Source organism: Rhinoraja longicauda, chromosome 4 (assembly GCF_053455715.1).
Source record: "Rhinoraja longicauda isolate Sanriku21f chromosome 4, sRhiLon1.1, whole genome shotgun sequence".
Taxonomy (NCBI): domain Eukaryota; kingdom Metazoa; phylum Chordata; class Chondrichthyes; order Rajiformes; family Arhynchobatidae; genus Rhinoraja; species Rhinoraja longicauda.
The window spans coordinates 80,134,063-80,150,299 of NC_135956.1; the positions used below are offsets into that span (position 1 = coordinate 80,134,063).

General features: G+C 40.1%; 1 protein-coding gene across 1 annotated transcript in view; it reads left to right on the forward strand.

Moving 5' to 3' along the window:
• Positions 1-14,348, forward strand: part of crispld1b (cysteine-rich secretory protein LCCL domain containing 1b) — a 39,582-nt gene extending 25,234 nt beyond the window's left edge. The window contains exons 12-15 of the mRNA XM_078398184.1: positions 40-112; positions 1,003-1,078; positions 10,452-10,585; positions 11,809-14,348. Of these exons, the coding sequence (XP_078254310.1) occupies positions 40-112; positions 1,003-1,078; positions 10,452-10,585; positions 11,809-11,860 (335 nt within the window). The 3' untranslated portion in view covers positions 11,861-14,348. The remainder of the gene's footprint in view (positions 1-39; positions 113-1,002; positions 1,079-10,451; positions 10,586-11,808) is intronic.
• Positions 14,349-16,237: the final 1,889 nt, after the last annotated feature.

Below are 16,237 nucleotides of genomic sequence, written 5' to 3' on the forward strand. Positions count from 1 at the left end.
ACATTTTTATTGTTAACTCTAATGTCAACTTTTCCACAGTCCAAGCTGCTAATTGCCAAACAAGAGCGCATCAGATTTGCATATTCAAAAAACCAGTTTCACATTGTCCACGGTAAGTGAGAGTAATTGATTCTGTACTTTGTCCACATTGTAAACAGAGAGGGGCTAGTCTTCAGGTGTGGGTTTGTTGAGGTATGAATACAGTCTGGAGAAGAGAGTTGGGTGCTAGAGTGGGAGCAGGGTAGTGACTGCAGGAGTAGTAGAGCTCCTTGGTTGACACAAGGGGGATCGATGGTATCTCTGAGTTGCTATAGTATCAGCACCTTCCTCTTAACTACTGGGTTTCTTGAACATTGGGATACTGGCCTTTAGCATCTTATGTTAACTTGTTTTTTTCATAAATGCTCTTGACATGTACACCTCAATAGACAATAGATGCAGGAGGAGGCCATTCGGCCCTTCGAGCCAGCACCGCCATTCAATGTGATCATGGCTGATCATTCTCAATCAGTACCCCGTTCCTGCCTTCTCCCCATACCCCCTGACTCCGCTATCCTTAAGAGCTCTATCCAGCTCTCTCTTGAATGCATTCGGTTTAAACCTCACTACCTGACACTGAATATGGAGATGCAAAGTGTTTTTACAGTTTAATTTTTTTAATCTACATTGGCCATTGCCAATCATGCCTGCAATTGTGGAGGCTCGAAACGTTCAGATTCTCTCCATCTTGGTCTTTCTGTCTTCCTCACAGAATAGCAAATCAAGGTAGACATCAGATGGACATAACATACAGATGAAGAATCTGTATTAGAATGGCAGAAAGTACATTGCTTAGTGCATTGTACATGGATTAGGATAGCATTTTATTTAATGTTTTTCTTTTGATGAAGTACCTTACTGACAGAGAAAATCAGGTTACATGGTCCGTGTAATTGCTGTCGCTTGTGTCTGTTTTACTTGAACCGAAGTGCTGAACCTGTGTGTTTCCCTCCCATTTTTCAGAATGTATTGTCCACCTAATTGTTTGGAGGAAAATCCACACCTGGCTCCGGTAATTGGAAGCCGGTTCTACTCTGATGTAAGTAATGGAAATGGATCTTGCTGAATGATTTTATTTTTAGTGTACAATAGTCTCAACATTGTCAGCAGTGGCTATGCTGGTGGTGCTCTGACTCAGACATTTCCAGATCTAGTCCATGCCCTTGAGTGTAGAAAAAATGTAGACTCGCGCTCCAGTGCAATGTTGAGGGCGTAGCAGAGAAAGAATTTAAGTGAATACCCCATCTGCTTTTACAGCATGGCATAAAATACTCCTTAGCATTTTTGAAGAGGAGCAGAGATATTATTCTCAGTGTATTTATTTATCAATCAGCAATTCTGAAACTATTTACCTGCTTACCATTGCATTCTTGTTTGTGGCAGCATGATGTGTGCAAATTGATGACCTTATGATGGTTGACAAGTACTTTGTTAACTGTAAAGCCCTCTAGAATGTATCGAAAGGTATGTGAAGGGAAGAATATAAATGCAAGGATTTATTTTTTGTGTCATAGTATCCATTTCTGATGCACGAAGTAATGGGTTTCACATCATCTCAGTTTTCTTTAGAATACTAAGAATACTAAGATTATTAAGGGGTTGGACACGTTAGAGGCAGGAAACATGTTCCCAATGTTGGGGGAGTCCAGAACCAGGGGCCACAGTTTAAGAATAAGGGGTAAGCCATTTAGAACAGAGATGAGGAAAAACGTTTTCAGTCAGAGAGTTGTGAATCTGTGGAATTCTCTGCCTCAGAGGGCAGTGGAGGCCAATTCTCTGAATACATTCAAGAGAGAGCTAGATAGAGCTCTTAAGGATAGCGGAGTCAAGGGGTATGGGGAGAAGGCAGGAACGGGGTACTGATTGAGAATGATCAGCCATGATCACATTGAATGGCGGTGCTGGCTCGAAGGGCCGAATGGCCTACTCCTGCACCTATTGTCTATTGTCTATTGTCTACTGTGACTGGAATATAATTTAAAAATATATCACTAATGTGTATATGATCATAAGAATTGGGAGCAGTAAAAGATCACTCAGCGCACTCAAGCTTGCTCCAACATTGTTCAGATCAGCCTTGATCCTAATATAACCTCAACTCTCCCTGAATTAATTCATACCAAGAATTTCCCATGAAATATAATATCTTTATCGTCAAGATTTTGTGTTTCTATTAAGTCTAGTCTAATTCATATAAACTCCAGCAGACATAAGCCTGTTCTCTTGAACCTCTCCAAATACGTCTATCTATTCCAGGTGTTAGTCTAGTAAACCTCCCTGACGTGTTTCCAATATATTAACATCTTCCTGAAGTAAGGAGACTAATACTGCACACAATACTCCAGTTATGGTCTCACCATTTTCCTTTGTAGTTGAAGCATAGCTCCCTTAGCAATAAATCATAATATTTTGTTATCTCTTTACTTAGTTGCTGTAACTGCCCGTTAGCCTTTTCTGAATCACGCTCTACAATCTTTTGCCATTTAGGTACTGTGTTTTAAAAAAAAATTGAATACATTGAATCTAAATTTTCGGATAAGAAATATATTGTGGACAGTTAAAGTTTGATGTTTCTAACTAAACCAGTTCTCGGTGAAACTTGTTCTTGGTCCACCAAGGCCTACTGAATCTCCCAGTTGCTAACCATTTTAACTCATCTTCCCATTCCAATACTAACCTTTCTGTCCTGGGGCTTCCTCCATTGCCAGTCTGAGGCCACACGCAGACTGGAAGGACAGCACCTACTATTTCCTTTGGGTAGCTTACAACCCAATGACTGAACATTTATATTCTCCAATTTTAAGAAACTACAAACCCCCTCCCCCTCTCTTCTTCCCCCACACATCACCCTTCCTTCCCCCTCCCACTCTCTCCCTTGTGTCACACCTGGACTCGCACCTACATCTCCCTTTCCCCTCTCCTTACACCTAGATTCCTTCCTCTAGCTTCAAAATTAGCAACTCTTCAATCCTTTTGGCTCACACCTTCTGTCTTTTCATCCCTAGCCTTTGTCAAACCATCTGCCTATCAATCCCCCTTGCCCCACCTGTATTAACCGATTACCTGCCAGGCTTTGTCCTACCCCTTTGTCCCACCCCTCCCTCTTCCAGCTTTCTTATCCCCCACCCCACATTCATACCCTGGCCTGAAGAAGGGTCCTGACCCAAAACGTCACCTATCTATGTTCTCCAGAGATGTTGCCTAACCTGCTCAGTTACTTCAGTCTTTGTATCTTTTTCAGTTAAAAGTAGAACTGACAGAAATCACAACAAAGCATAAAAATTTCCTGTAAGCTTTCTGAATGCAGTCCCTATTGCAAAACATGATTGATGAGTTTGGCTTCAGTTTTCTTATGAAGCTTTGTAACAAACCAGGAAAGTGATTTATTTTACAAAATACTGATCTGATGACAAGAGTCATAGTGAGCGCAAAAACCCAGATCAGATAATTAGAAACCAAACCTGTTAACTTTCTGCCAAATGCATTATTTTTTTATTGTGTTCAAATACCGTGCAGTGATAGAAAAATAATCAGAGGGATAATGAGCGAAGAAGGATAAAAAGGATTGTAAGGGATTGGAAATTGCTACATACATACCAGGCTTTTGTTCATTTACACCCAGAATAAAATGAACAGTTTTGGACACCGTAATTTAAAGATGTATTGATCTTGGAGGGAGTGCAAAAAGGATGTACCATAAAGGCCACTGTATTTTGTTTTATAAGGCAAAGTTGCACACAGTGTTGTATTTCCAGAAATTCAAAGGATTAATTGATGCTTTGCTTGAAGATATTTAAACAATAGTAGGGGGGTCAAGGAATCAGGACACGTTGGACACGTTAGAGGCAGGAAACATGTTCCCAAAGTTGGGGGAGTCCAGAACAAGGGGTCACAGTTTAAGAATAAGGGGTAGGCCATTTAGAACTGAGGTGAGGAAAAACTTTTTCAGTCAGAGAGTTGTGAATCTGTGGAATTCTCTGCCTCAGAAGGCAGTGGAGGCCAATTCTCTGAATACATTCAAGAGAGAGCTAGATAGAGCTCTTAAGGATAGCAGAGTCAGGGGGGTATGGGGAGAAGGCAGGAACGGGGTACTGATTGAGAATGATCAGCCATGATCACATTGAATGGCGGTGCTGGCTCAAAGGGCCGAATGGCCTCCTCCTGCACCTATTGTCTATTGTCTGTTGGAAAGAGTGTTCACGTCGCGCCCGTTTCCACCAATCTTTCCACCACCAAGCACAAGAAGCGCAAGACGCCAAGAAGTGTGTCGAGCTCTGGATGAACAATTTCTAACCTTGTGATGTGGACTCGATAAGAAGAACATTAGTAGGAACTGGTGGAGTAGAAATATTAACTATTATCTTGAATAATGGCCTATTGTTTGAAAGTTAGGGATAAGTCTTGCAGAGGAAGATGAGCAAAGCCTCTCCTCCCAAACGATAATAGAGATTAAGAAACTTTCTACAAATAGCAGTTGAATTAAATGTTAAATTTTACATGAGGTTTATGGAATGTTGTAAACAAAATTGGGTATATGTGCTGAGAAATTGGATTGCAAAGTGCTTATGTTTTATGTGCTAAATTTGAGTTCAGCCTTGTAGATCATGCTTGCAAACATTTCTCTGTGAATTTTTACTGATCATAAAATGGTAACTGTGCCTGATAATAATATCACTGGTTACACACCAATGTTACTGCCCATACCAACACACATGGGAGCCAAAGTTCCACACTCTTGAGTGTTGTGGAGCATTCTCTGTAGAACCAGGAGCATTTGGACTAGTATTCTTCCTTTTACTGCTCTGAGAGACTTAAATGGCAGCTTCAAAACTTACTGCAGGCTTTCAGAAGTATTAAAATTTCATTGGACTTAGGATATCCTTAGATCTTAATGATTTCTGTTCTCGACCTAATTGGGGGTGGAGGGGGCTAAATGTCTTATTCTCATTTCTGCGTACCTGGTTTTATCTGACCAAGAGTCACAAATTTCAAGCTCTATCATACGGTGAGTTTCTAGGCAAAATACTGCTGTGATTTTTGGAATGATCCATGTTATAATTTGAAAAAAGGTGCTTTGATGATCCAAGATTTTCGTACAGTATATTCTAGGAAAGATGCCACCACTGGAACCAGCGATGGCTCGTGTTTGAGCTACAAACCCTTCCAGAGAAATTGGAGTCAAAAACCAAACGGATATTTATTTATTATTAGTTTTTGTTTGCCAAAATTCTGTGGAAAATGTTACAGTAGAGAAACAAAGAACAACAGTCCTACAGTGATGCCATCCTTTCCAGAACGAATTTAATGAGGGAAAGTAAGTCATATATCCATGGGTGGTAAAACTATGTCATGTTAAGAGTGGCAGGTCCACATTACCTCAGCTTGGGTAAAATAAAAATTTACTACTATAATAACAAATTTCTTACCTTTAATGCACTGTGCAAAATTTGCCTAATTTGCAATATATTATGCTCCTTAAAATTGATTCTCAATTTACATTTGTGCCTGATATGTAATAGACCTCACTTATTTCACAAAGTTATATCACGCTGTAATGTTTCCCTTCTAAATAGTTGAGCAAATCCAACACATGCATGTACACCAATACAATACCACAGTAATAAAGTTAGACTTTTAAAGCTTTTAAACTCAACATTTCATCCTTTTTTATTGAGTGATATTTGTTAAGGTAAGCATTCCAATATTTTATTTGAGGTGCACAATCTTTTATCACCAGAATTACAGACATAAACAACACTTTATAGTTTGGAATCACAAACTCCTTGAAACACTGGCATATTATTTTAGCAAACTTGCCATAAACCATGATTTTGATTTTATTTACGAATGGAGTGTGCAGGATATGCATTTAAATGGTGTTAGTGATTCCTGTTTCATAATTTGTATTATAATGTGTGTGTGTGCGAGTATATATATATATATGTATTTCAGCTGCTTACCAGCATATTGCATGATGGTTTATTTGTACATTTAATTGTGAATGATTATTCTGCTACTCAGCAAATTGGGTACCATAGCAGCATGCATATGCCAGAAGATTATAGAACAGGTAGTTTGGTGTGGGTCATCATAGAATTCTGATGTAATGCTTGCACTTCCTTAGGCTGCCACAATTCAGCCAATACAATGTGTAAACTAAGCAGAGTAAAGCTGACTTTTAGTGCAACAAATTAAGTTCAATGGAGGGAGCTATGTTGCCATTTGAGTGAGATGTAAATTCTGCACAGATTACTGAGCAGGAGCTGATATGAATTATCTAGTTATCCTTTGTCACAAATAGGGACCGACGTCAGTTGGGGCTCTACATAGTAAAGAGAACTAGAGGGGATGAAGAGCAAGGAAAGCTCCCAGCAAAGTGAGAGGGGTTTAGACGGGACTGCTCCCGCTACTAAACACTTGAAGAAACACATGTTGTGTGGGCAACAGTGAGCGCTGACACTCTGAATTTTCAAGGAGGTGGTGACTGAGGGCTGCCACTTGCCGCGTGCCGTTGCAACCACAGCGCCACATTGGGCAGTCCTGCCTGTGGCTGGAAAGAACCATGGCTCTACATGTTTCCTGTTAGGGTTTGTGTTCTCTTTGAGTAAAGAGCACAAGGCAGTGTAATCCCAAACGTCACAGACATTGCAGGCTCCTAATGATGCAAGGAGATTGATCACGGCCATATTGACCCGAAGGCACCATTGCACCTTGTAGAACTCTGAAGCTCCATAGTGTTTCCCTGTCAATATGTGCATTCTGACAGTGCATACATTCATGTTATATATCACTAGATTTCAGTCATCCTGCCAAACCATTGGGGAGGCTGCTGGGTGACAAGGTTTAACCGCTGTTAACTAGTCAGGTTGTGTGAAGAAAAGCAGTGTTTTTTTAAATATCAGCCATGTAACCACCCATGGCATCACATTGTTTTCTGTGTGGAGAATGCCCCGCAGGCACATTCCTGCACTTCAGAGAGGGTTATTCACTTCATAATGGTTTGTTGCTCTCTCTACTATATGATCTCTACCCATAACTGCAGTTATCATCATAATTCTAGAGCTGTCCCAGCCTATCTGACCTCTCCCTATAGCTCTAGCTCGGGTAAAATCCCTGGTGAATCTCAACTGAACTTTTTCCAAGGTAATGACATCCTTCCTATAGCTGGGTGACTGAAAATGCACGTAGCACTCCGTGTGGTGTTACTGGAGAATTGCAGAGCTGCATCATGATATCTCAAATTCTGGAGGAGGTAAATATAGGAGGCCATTTTTGACTGCTTTTGTGGGAAAGACGTATCTTGAGGCTCCATCAAAAATCTCCCATTACCAACATCCTAGCGTTTACCATGGACTGGAAACGTACTTGGACTAGACATTTAATATGTGTGAACATAAGAGTATATCAGAGACTATCCCCAGCAAAACCTGAATCCTCAGTACCTCAGGCCTTTCTATCAGCTCCAAGGAATGTTAGCACTCTGGTTGAATACTCCTCACTTAATTGGATGCATGCCTCTTCAACACAAATCAAAGCTATACTTGCATCTCAAAATAAATAATCTTCTTAACTGACACCATTGTATCTATTATTCTGACCAGTCCCTGCTGTGAAACCTGTCTAAGAAGGGTGAATTGTGTACTATCTACAAAATATACTGTAGCAACTTGCGGAGCGCTTCCGCCTTTACCACATATAAGGGCGGAACGGTAGAGTTGCTGCCTTACAGCGAATGCAGCGCCGGAGACCCGGGTTCGATCCCGACTACGGCGCAGTCTGTACGGAGTTTGTACGTTCTCCCCGTGACCTGCGTGGGTTTTCTCTGAGATCTTCGGTTTCCTCCCACACTCCAAAGATGTGCAGGTTTGTAGGTTAATTGGCTTGGTAAATGTAAAAATTGTCCCTAGCGTGTGTAGGATAGTGTTAGTGTGCGGGGATCGCTGGGCGGCGCGGACCCGGTGGGCCGAAGGGCCTGTTTCCGCACTGTATCTCTAATCTAATAAGATCAGGGCTCAGAGCACCTCTCTCCAACTCTCAACCTCTTCTGCCATTGAATTATTCCATTGCATCTTCCTTATCACAGGGTCAATGAGCTGAAATGCTCTACCATACAGCATCACACTGGGATAAGTAAGGCTGCTCCCCACCACCTCCAAAAGGAAATTAGGAATAATCATTATTTCTGAAGTGTCAGCAAAGTTAGCACCTCCAAAATAAACAAGAATAAACACATACTCACTCACTCTTCCACAGTTCCATTGCTTTGATCACTGTTTATCTCTGTATCCACTTAATGACAATTAGTTAATACAGGCCAAACCAAATCAGCATTCTAAACTGCATTATGCATACAAAATAGATGAACATACAAATGCAAAATAATCTCCCTCATCGTGCATCTGCATGTAGCCTGTGAACTCTGCTCTTGAAGTGCCATGTGAGTGTCAGCTTAACTTCTGCGATCTCTGCCCCAAAGCTGGCCTGAGTGTGGCAGCACCTACAGCAATGATACGCCACATCATTCTTATCTCTGCCAATGCTTGTACCATCACACCAGGTTGCTGCTGCTGGTGGTGCCAGCATGTGTGGCCAGCTTTGGGCCTGAGGGAGGTTTGATGATGTGTTTGTGTGATGTGCCTGACGCAGTTGACAAGCTAGCAGTGTGTGGAAGATGAGATGTGGGTTTGTGGCTCAAAGTAGAGCCAAGTGTGATCATTTAATAAAAAAGGGTTTTTAATAAACGGAGCACCATGTGAGGCTGATACTGGAACTGAAGGCTTCACTGTATTAACATTAAACGTGCTGTTATGCTATTTATCCCAGTCTTTTGGCTGTGTGTAAGCTGTCAAAGGTAAAAGTGGAATGAAGCTCTACAATGTTAAAATTTGAAGACTTTAACTTTATCATATTTAAGCATTTTATTATTTCACTAAGTCCCTGAGTGGCGAGTTGTTCCTCCTGCCCCTACTAAAATTCTTCCATGGGCCATTTCTTGAATGGCCACCATCTGGGTCTTCCTAATCTATGATTAAGCCATGGGCTTCTTTATAATTTTCTAGTTCTTTAACTTCACATCAAAGAGCAAGTGGGACTCCGATGAATGCCTTAGTCAAAAGATAGCATCTCCAACTAAGTTGCAATCCCACTGTGCTGCAACCATCCAGGTTTTTATGTGTGGTTTTGGTAAAAAAGTAGTGATCAGATCTGGTTTTAAGGTAAAGCTCCTGCATTGGGCAAGTCTCTGAAGTATGCGAACAGATTGTATCAGAGCAGAGTAAAATAACAGGCCATGATAAAAAGGGGAAATTAATCCAAAAAAGTTTTACTGCATCTTTGTTTTTAACCACCTTTTAGGGTGAACTTCAGTGTTTAATTTTGAAAGCACAGTCACTTTTAACTTTAGTAAAGTGCAGAAAGCTGTGTCCTTTGCACCTAAAGGAAATGTGTTGGTTAGGATTCACAAGATCTTATTTGTCAATACTATGAGTTGATATTTTTGCTAAAAGTATTGTGTCAGACATTCTTTAAAAGTATAAGCATTTGTAGGCGTGCAGTAAACCACTTGATTTCCATTCAAGAAACAGCTAATCGTGTAATCATTTAATGATTGTTATCAAGCACAACAAATATGTTTGCCCAAAAAATGTTATTGATGAGATCTCTTGTACCTATATACAAAAATAGCTCAAACCGGACGTTCACTAAATGAATGAATGATACTTTATTGTCACATGCACCTGAGTACAATGAAATTCTTTGTTTTCCATACAACACACAATTATGGAAAAAGTCACCATCTTTAGGGCACCTACAAAGTTACAAAAGTATTCTCTTTGTTCACTGTAAAAGTCCTTCGAGAAATGAATTCAACCAGCTTTCAATGTCCCTGGTCCCAGGCACAATGCTGAGTATAATTGCTGATTTGGAAATCTCAATCATCGGAGCGTGGCTAGTTTAAGAATTGAATGCTTGCTGTAGGGTGAAAAATGGCGAAACCAGTAAAGCAAAAGAAAAAAAGGATGTCAAGAAAATTCACCTACAGAGGATCAAGACTGGATCAGCTACTTGATATGCCCTGTGAAGGGTTGATGCAGTTGTACTGTGCTTAACCTTGGAGGTGTTGTCCCACATTCGCCAATCATGCTGAAAATGGCAATGGCAAGGCTTCCTCCATTGGCAGGGGAAGCTCTGTCAATGGAGAAAACAGATTGTCAGGGTCCGCCTGAGTGACATGATTTAAGATACCAAATGCAGGCAACAGTTCCATTATAACATTTGTTTTACTTGTTTTTAACATAATTTTAATCTTGTTGATTATTATTTGAGGCGGTGACTATTATTAGGGGTGAAGTTCTACTGAGATATAATTTACTTCTAATATTGATTATTTATTCATTTTAATTTTCCCACAGAGATCCAGTATTTGCAGGGCAGCAGTACATGCCGGGGTCATTCGCAATTACGATGGAGGTTACCTTGATATAATGCCAGTTGAGAACAGGCAGCGTTATTTTGGCTCGTACCAGAATGGAATACTCTCCGAAAGGTTAGAACAATAATCTAAAGCAGCAGACTTATTCAGATGCCAAAGTTAAATTTTTAAACAGCAAAGCTTATTGAACCGTTATTTGGTATGTGAAACAAACCGGCTGAAACAGCCTGCCCCATCCCAATGTTAGAAAAGCAATTAATGAATTCAGTGAAGGGTACGGTATGCAGAACTGCCTGGTTCCAGTAAGCTGATAAAAAAATATCCCCTTAAAAGCTGCTTACTATTCCATCACAACAAATATTGTTTTTACAACTCTTGTTTACAAAATGTCTGGGCCTCATAGACAAACAGCAAATAGTTCAGATGAATTTGGGGATTTATTAATAATAAAGATCCTGAGTATTAATGTTGGCCTGGTCCAGAATGTAATGAAATCTGCAGAGTTTATATTCTGATAAGAATTCCAAGACCTGCTGCACGTAAAGCTATGCCACATATCGTTCAATGACCTTAAAGTCCTATGATCATTCGAAGTAGGTGTTCGTTATAATTAATTACGACAGATGAAATACAAAATTGCTCTATCTACAAAGAACTTTCTAGAAAGGATTAAATTGTTAATATCATTGTCGATGTCCCTCAGAACCTACTCTGTCGTAACAGAATTCTGTAGATTACCACCCAGGCAGTGTGAGATACTTATTGAGAGGTTCTGTCCAGTACAGAAGAAGTTTCTTGATGGGGATGGGGAGGGTGAAAGATCACTGATAGCACCATAAATACCCTCATTCTGATCAGTGTTTTTAAATCTTCCTTTCAGCATACCTGGCTGAGGTAGTTCATTTTGAAATAACTCCCTTTTACATAAATATCTGCTTTGGGTATAAACAGCAGTGAACAGAATGTATTTTCAGGCTCTGCCCAAACCTTCACAGCAGCAGAAACCGAGTCTTTATCCATCAGTCACTATTATGAATTGCTGTCAACTATATTCATTCTGTACCACAAATGCCACGTTCAGACTTTTTATTTAGGACTAGGTCCAGGAAATGACAAGGGATGTGAATTCCCTCTGTTCAATGCACCATCTGTACAATATTTTAGACACATTAGTTAAAAGCTATTTTTCCCAATCCTTTTTTATTAAAAAAAATAAGTCAAACTCTTTAAGAAGCTAAAACAAGATTATTCACAACTAAGAATGGGATGTTGTTTATTTGAAATCGATTATTGAAAGAGAGTATGTCCTAACATTTAAATTCATTTTTCCTTTTTAGCCTGAAAAATCCACCTGGAGCCAAAGCATTCAGAATATTTGCAATCATTTGATTCTGGTCAAAAGTAACCACGTTTAATGCAGGACTTGGAAGGAGCAAAGGAAAGTGTTTCAACTATTTCCTGTGGGGTTTTTTTCCGCTGTGTTAGGATATTGGCAGAAAGAGTTCTATCCATTGCAAACAAAATAAAAATTCTGTACCATGTCATGAAAAAGAATAATGCAGAAGGTTAAAATCGCATACACCATAATTACATTAATAATGGAACTGCCCCATAAGCAAAATAGATTTACAATTGTAAAATTGCGATTCTAACAGAATGCTGCTAACTCTGATACAACCAAAAAAATGAACACCAAGTTTCAGACTGAAAACCATGATTAGGTTGAACTAATCTAATGCCTTGAGAATCTGGCAGTTATTCCTGCAGGCCAGGAAATAAATTGGTGATAAAATGTATTATTGGTAGAGTGATCAGCTTGTACAATCCATGTGAGAGATATTGTAACTCATTACATTCATATTTTGGCTGAATATATAGCAGCGAAATTCTCACATCTTATCACTCCCAGAAGTACAAGCCGGTAGTTTCTACGTATTAGAGTGTCAACTGATATGAGCCTTGAATAGGCAAAGATGTCCTAATATTTGTTTTGGGCTCTTAATAATTTCATTATCAACTGAACAGCGCTTGAACCCTTGCACGCCCTGTCCAGTTGACTTTGGGTCTTCTGCTACATCACTAGCAGTTGCATACCTGTTGAAGCTAGTGGATTCAGAGTTTTTTTTCCTTGTGTATTGTTGATCATTGAAAGCTCGCGTTTGCCTCTTCATTCCCCCCATCATTTTACCAGCCACTCCTTCTAGATGACTATCTGCAAGTTGTCTCAGTGTAGAAACAGCTGATTTTTTGAGCTGCATTTTAATAATTGATTAACATCTGCATAGATAAGGCCTGAGGCCCCTTTTTGGACAGGCCTCAGCAGTCTTAGGGGTTGTGTTCATTTTGTGACTTCATTTCACAACGGTCTCTAGCACAACTCCAATTACTTCCCAAAATGACAAAATAGAATGTATAAATCATGCTTTCACACACAGTTTTAAAGTAATTGAATCAATTCTCAAGTAAAAATATCGTACTGTGGGGAAGGGTCTCAACCCGAAACGTCACCCATTCCTTCATTCCAGAGATGCTGCCCGTCCTGCTGAGTTACTCCAGCATTTTGTGTCTATCTTTGGTGTAAACCAGCATCTGCAGTTCCTTCATACACATACTGTATGCATCGTTGGGATACACAACACAAATTATGAAATGTGCCTTTGGAAAATAAGCTAGCAGATTTACATCCTGTTATTTGGTGTGAAACACGGAATAAAGATGTTTGATTCTATTTTTTAAAAACTATATTGCCTGCAGGCCACAAGCTGTTGAAAGTTATTTATGTTATTATCATGATAAAATTGTACTTGTATCTTTTAAACATTTTATGAAATCTGCCTTTCAAACAATACTGTCTGCCTTATGTATCTTTACTACCTCAGATACTTATTTGTAGTGTACGTGCTTAAACAGATTTTTTATTTAGTCAAATCTGCAAGTTTATTTTCTCATTTTTGAATTAAAGACCCTGTAAACAGTAAATATTGCACTGCTGTTATTTAATCTATTTCCCATTATTTGTACATGGAAGAGCATAGGGCAGCATGGTGGCGCAGCGGTAGAGTTGCTACCTTACAGCGCCAGAGACCCAGGTTTGATCCTGACTACCGGTGCTTGTCTGTACGGAGTTGGTACGTTCTCTCTGTGACCCTGCGTGGGTCTTCTCCGAGATCTTCGATTTCCTCCCACACTCCAAAGACATATAGGTTTATAGGTTAGTTGGCTTGGTATAAATGTAAATTATCCCTAGTGTGGGTAGGATATTGTTAATGTGCGGGGATCGCTGGTCGGCGTGGACTCGGTGGGCCGAAGGGCCTGTTACCACGCTATATCTATAAACTAAACTAAAAAGAGGATTTATTTACATTCCAAACAGTTCTCTGTGCCTATCCATATGTTTTCAAAACAAAAATGAATTAAGGTTTTAAAATTATTTTAAACAGGCTATTGTAATAAATGTATGAAAACTGCAATTTAAAAATACCTCTTTAAACATTTCTGATTTTAAATTATCTGGTGAGATCAAAAATGAATGGGTTAAATGTCCAGGTACACCGCCATGTCATTATGTAACTGTTGGATAGCAGTTGTGGCATCTTTTCTACATCAATACAGAGTATAAAAGGTTGTGTTAAATATTCAGATTTGTGTGTTGATGGATCTGATGTTGGAACGTTTAAAATGATATGTTAATATGCCTACTAGTGCTTTCCTCTGACTTGCAGTACAATAGCTGGTCTGAAAACTGATAAGCAGTTGTATCTGAATCTTGTACCTGATTTGTTAACAATCTTTATTAAAGTCATAAATTTTACAGCAGTTTGGGATTATTGAAAATATTTAGTCGAATATTTGTATTGTTCTAATAATAAATCAATTATTGAGGCAAAATTTGTTTTTAATTTCTACCATTCTGCCATCGAGAACAATGTGGTTGATTTAATCTGGCACTGCCTCACAGCACCAGGCAGCTGAATGGATTTATCTTCTACTTGCCAATTAATTGTTGATTTTATTTAGAGGAAGGATGCACCACAGGAAGTGACCTGGGAACATTTGTAAAAGCAATGAGGTGATTGGGACCTTAATACAAATCTAATAGGTGGGTCAAAATCCCTACTCTGTGGCTCATAGCTGAGTGAAACTGCACAGGGACCTAGAGCCCGACTGAATGGATGCACAACATGAACAGACTCAGATTTGTAGGCAGCCTAAACATCTATCTCTTTTTGACACTGCATACTGAGTGTGGAAACGTACTGAGTGTTGAAACGTACTCATCTGGATAGCATCGTAGCTATTGATTTAATTACTACCGTTGCAGGCAGCCTAAACGTAGGGTTCTGAATGCTGAATTAAATATTGAATGCTGCAATACTTAGCATGTACAAACAACATCTGTGGAGTGCATTCAAGTTGCAGTCAATGATCTTGCATCAGAATTAGTTTATTTTTTCACAGATGATGCCTGACCTACTAAAAAAATCAGAGCACATTGTTTTTCAACATTTTGCTTTTGAGATTTGAATGATATTGTACCTGGTAATATTTCAAAGAGGGTTTTCCTTAGAAATTCAATGGGTCAGAAATTCCAAAAGCTTAGCTGCTATTTCCTGGATGTTGCATTGTAATTTAGTTTAGCTTAGAGCTCCAGCGCGGAAACAGGCCCTTCGGCCCACCGGGTCCATGATGACCAGCGATCCCCACACATTAACACTATCTTACACACAATAGGGGAAACTTACAATTATACCAAGCCAATTGACCTACAAACCTGTACGCCTTTGGAGTGTGGAATGAAACCGGAGCTCCCGGAAAAAACCTGCGCGGGTCATGGGGAGAACAATGGACAATAGACAATAGGTGCAGGAGGAGGCCATGCGGCCCTTCGAGCCAGTACCACCATTCAATGTGATCATGGCTGATCATTCTCAATCAGAACCCCGTTCCTGCCTTCTCCCCATACCCCCTGACTCTGCTATCTTTAAGAGCTCTATCTAGCTCTCTCTTGAATGCATTCAGAGAATTGGCATCCATTGCCTTCTGAGGCAGAGAATTCCACAGATTCACAACTCTCTGACTGAAAAGGTTTTTCCTCATCTCCATTCTAAATGGCCAACCCCTTATTCTTAAACTGTGGCCCCTGGTTCTGGACTCCCTCAACATTGGGAAGATGTTTCCTGCCTCTAAGTCCAACCCATTAATAATCTTATATGTTTCGATAAGATCCCCTCTCATCCTTCTAAATTCCAGTGTATACAAGCCTAGCCGCTCCAGTCTTTCAACATATGACAGTCCCGCCATTCCGGGAATTAACCTACTGAACCTAATCTGCACGCCCTCAATAACAAGAATATCCTTCCTCAAATTTGGAGACCAAAACTGCACACAGTACTCCAGGTGCGGTCTCACTAGGGCCCTGTAGAAACTCCGTACAGGCAGCACCCGTAGTCAGGATTGAACCCGGGTCTCTGGCGCTGTAAGGCAGCAACTCCACCACTGAGCCACAGTGTTTGCCCACTATGGGTCTAAAGATGGGCATGAAGGGGCGGGGTAAGGAGGAAGCGCTGGTGATTGGAGCCTGGGATTCACGTGGGGTTGGTAGAGGACTGGGTGGGGGATGTGTTGGTGGATCCCCTGAGAAAGGTACCATTAAGGGGCAAATGAAGGATAAAATAATGATGACTTATTTCTGTAAGATCCCTGTCCTGAATTGCGAAGAGCTAGTTATTATCAGTGTTATTACCCCAAATTGGATGGACCGAGGTT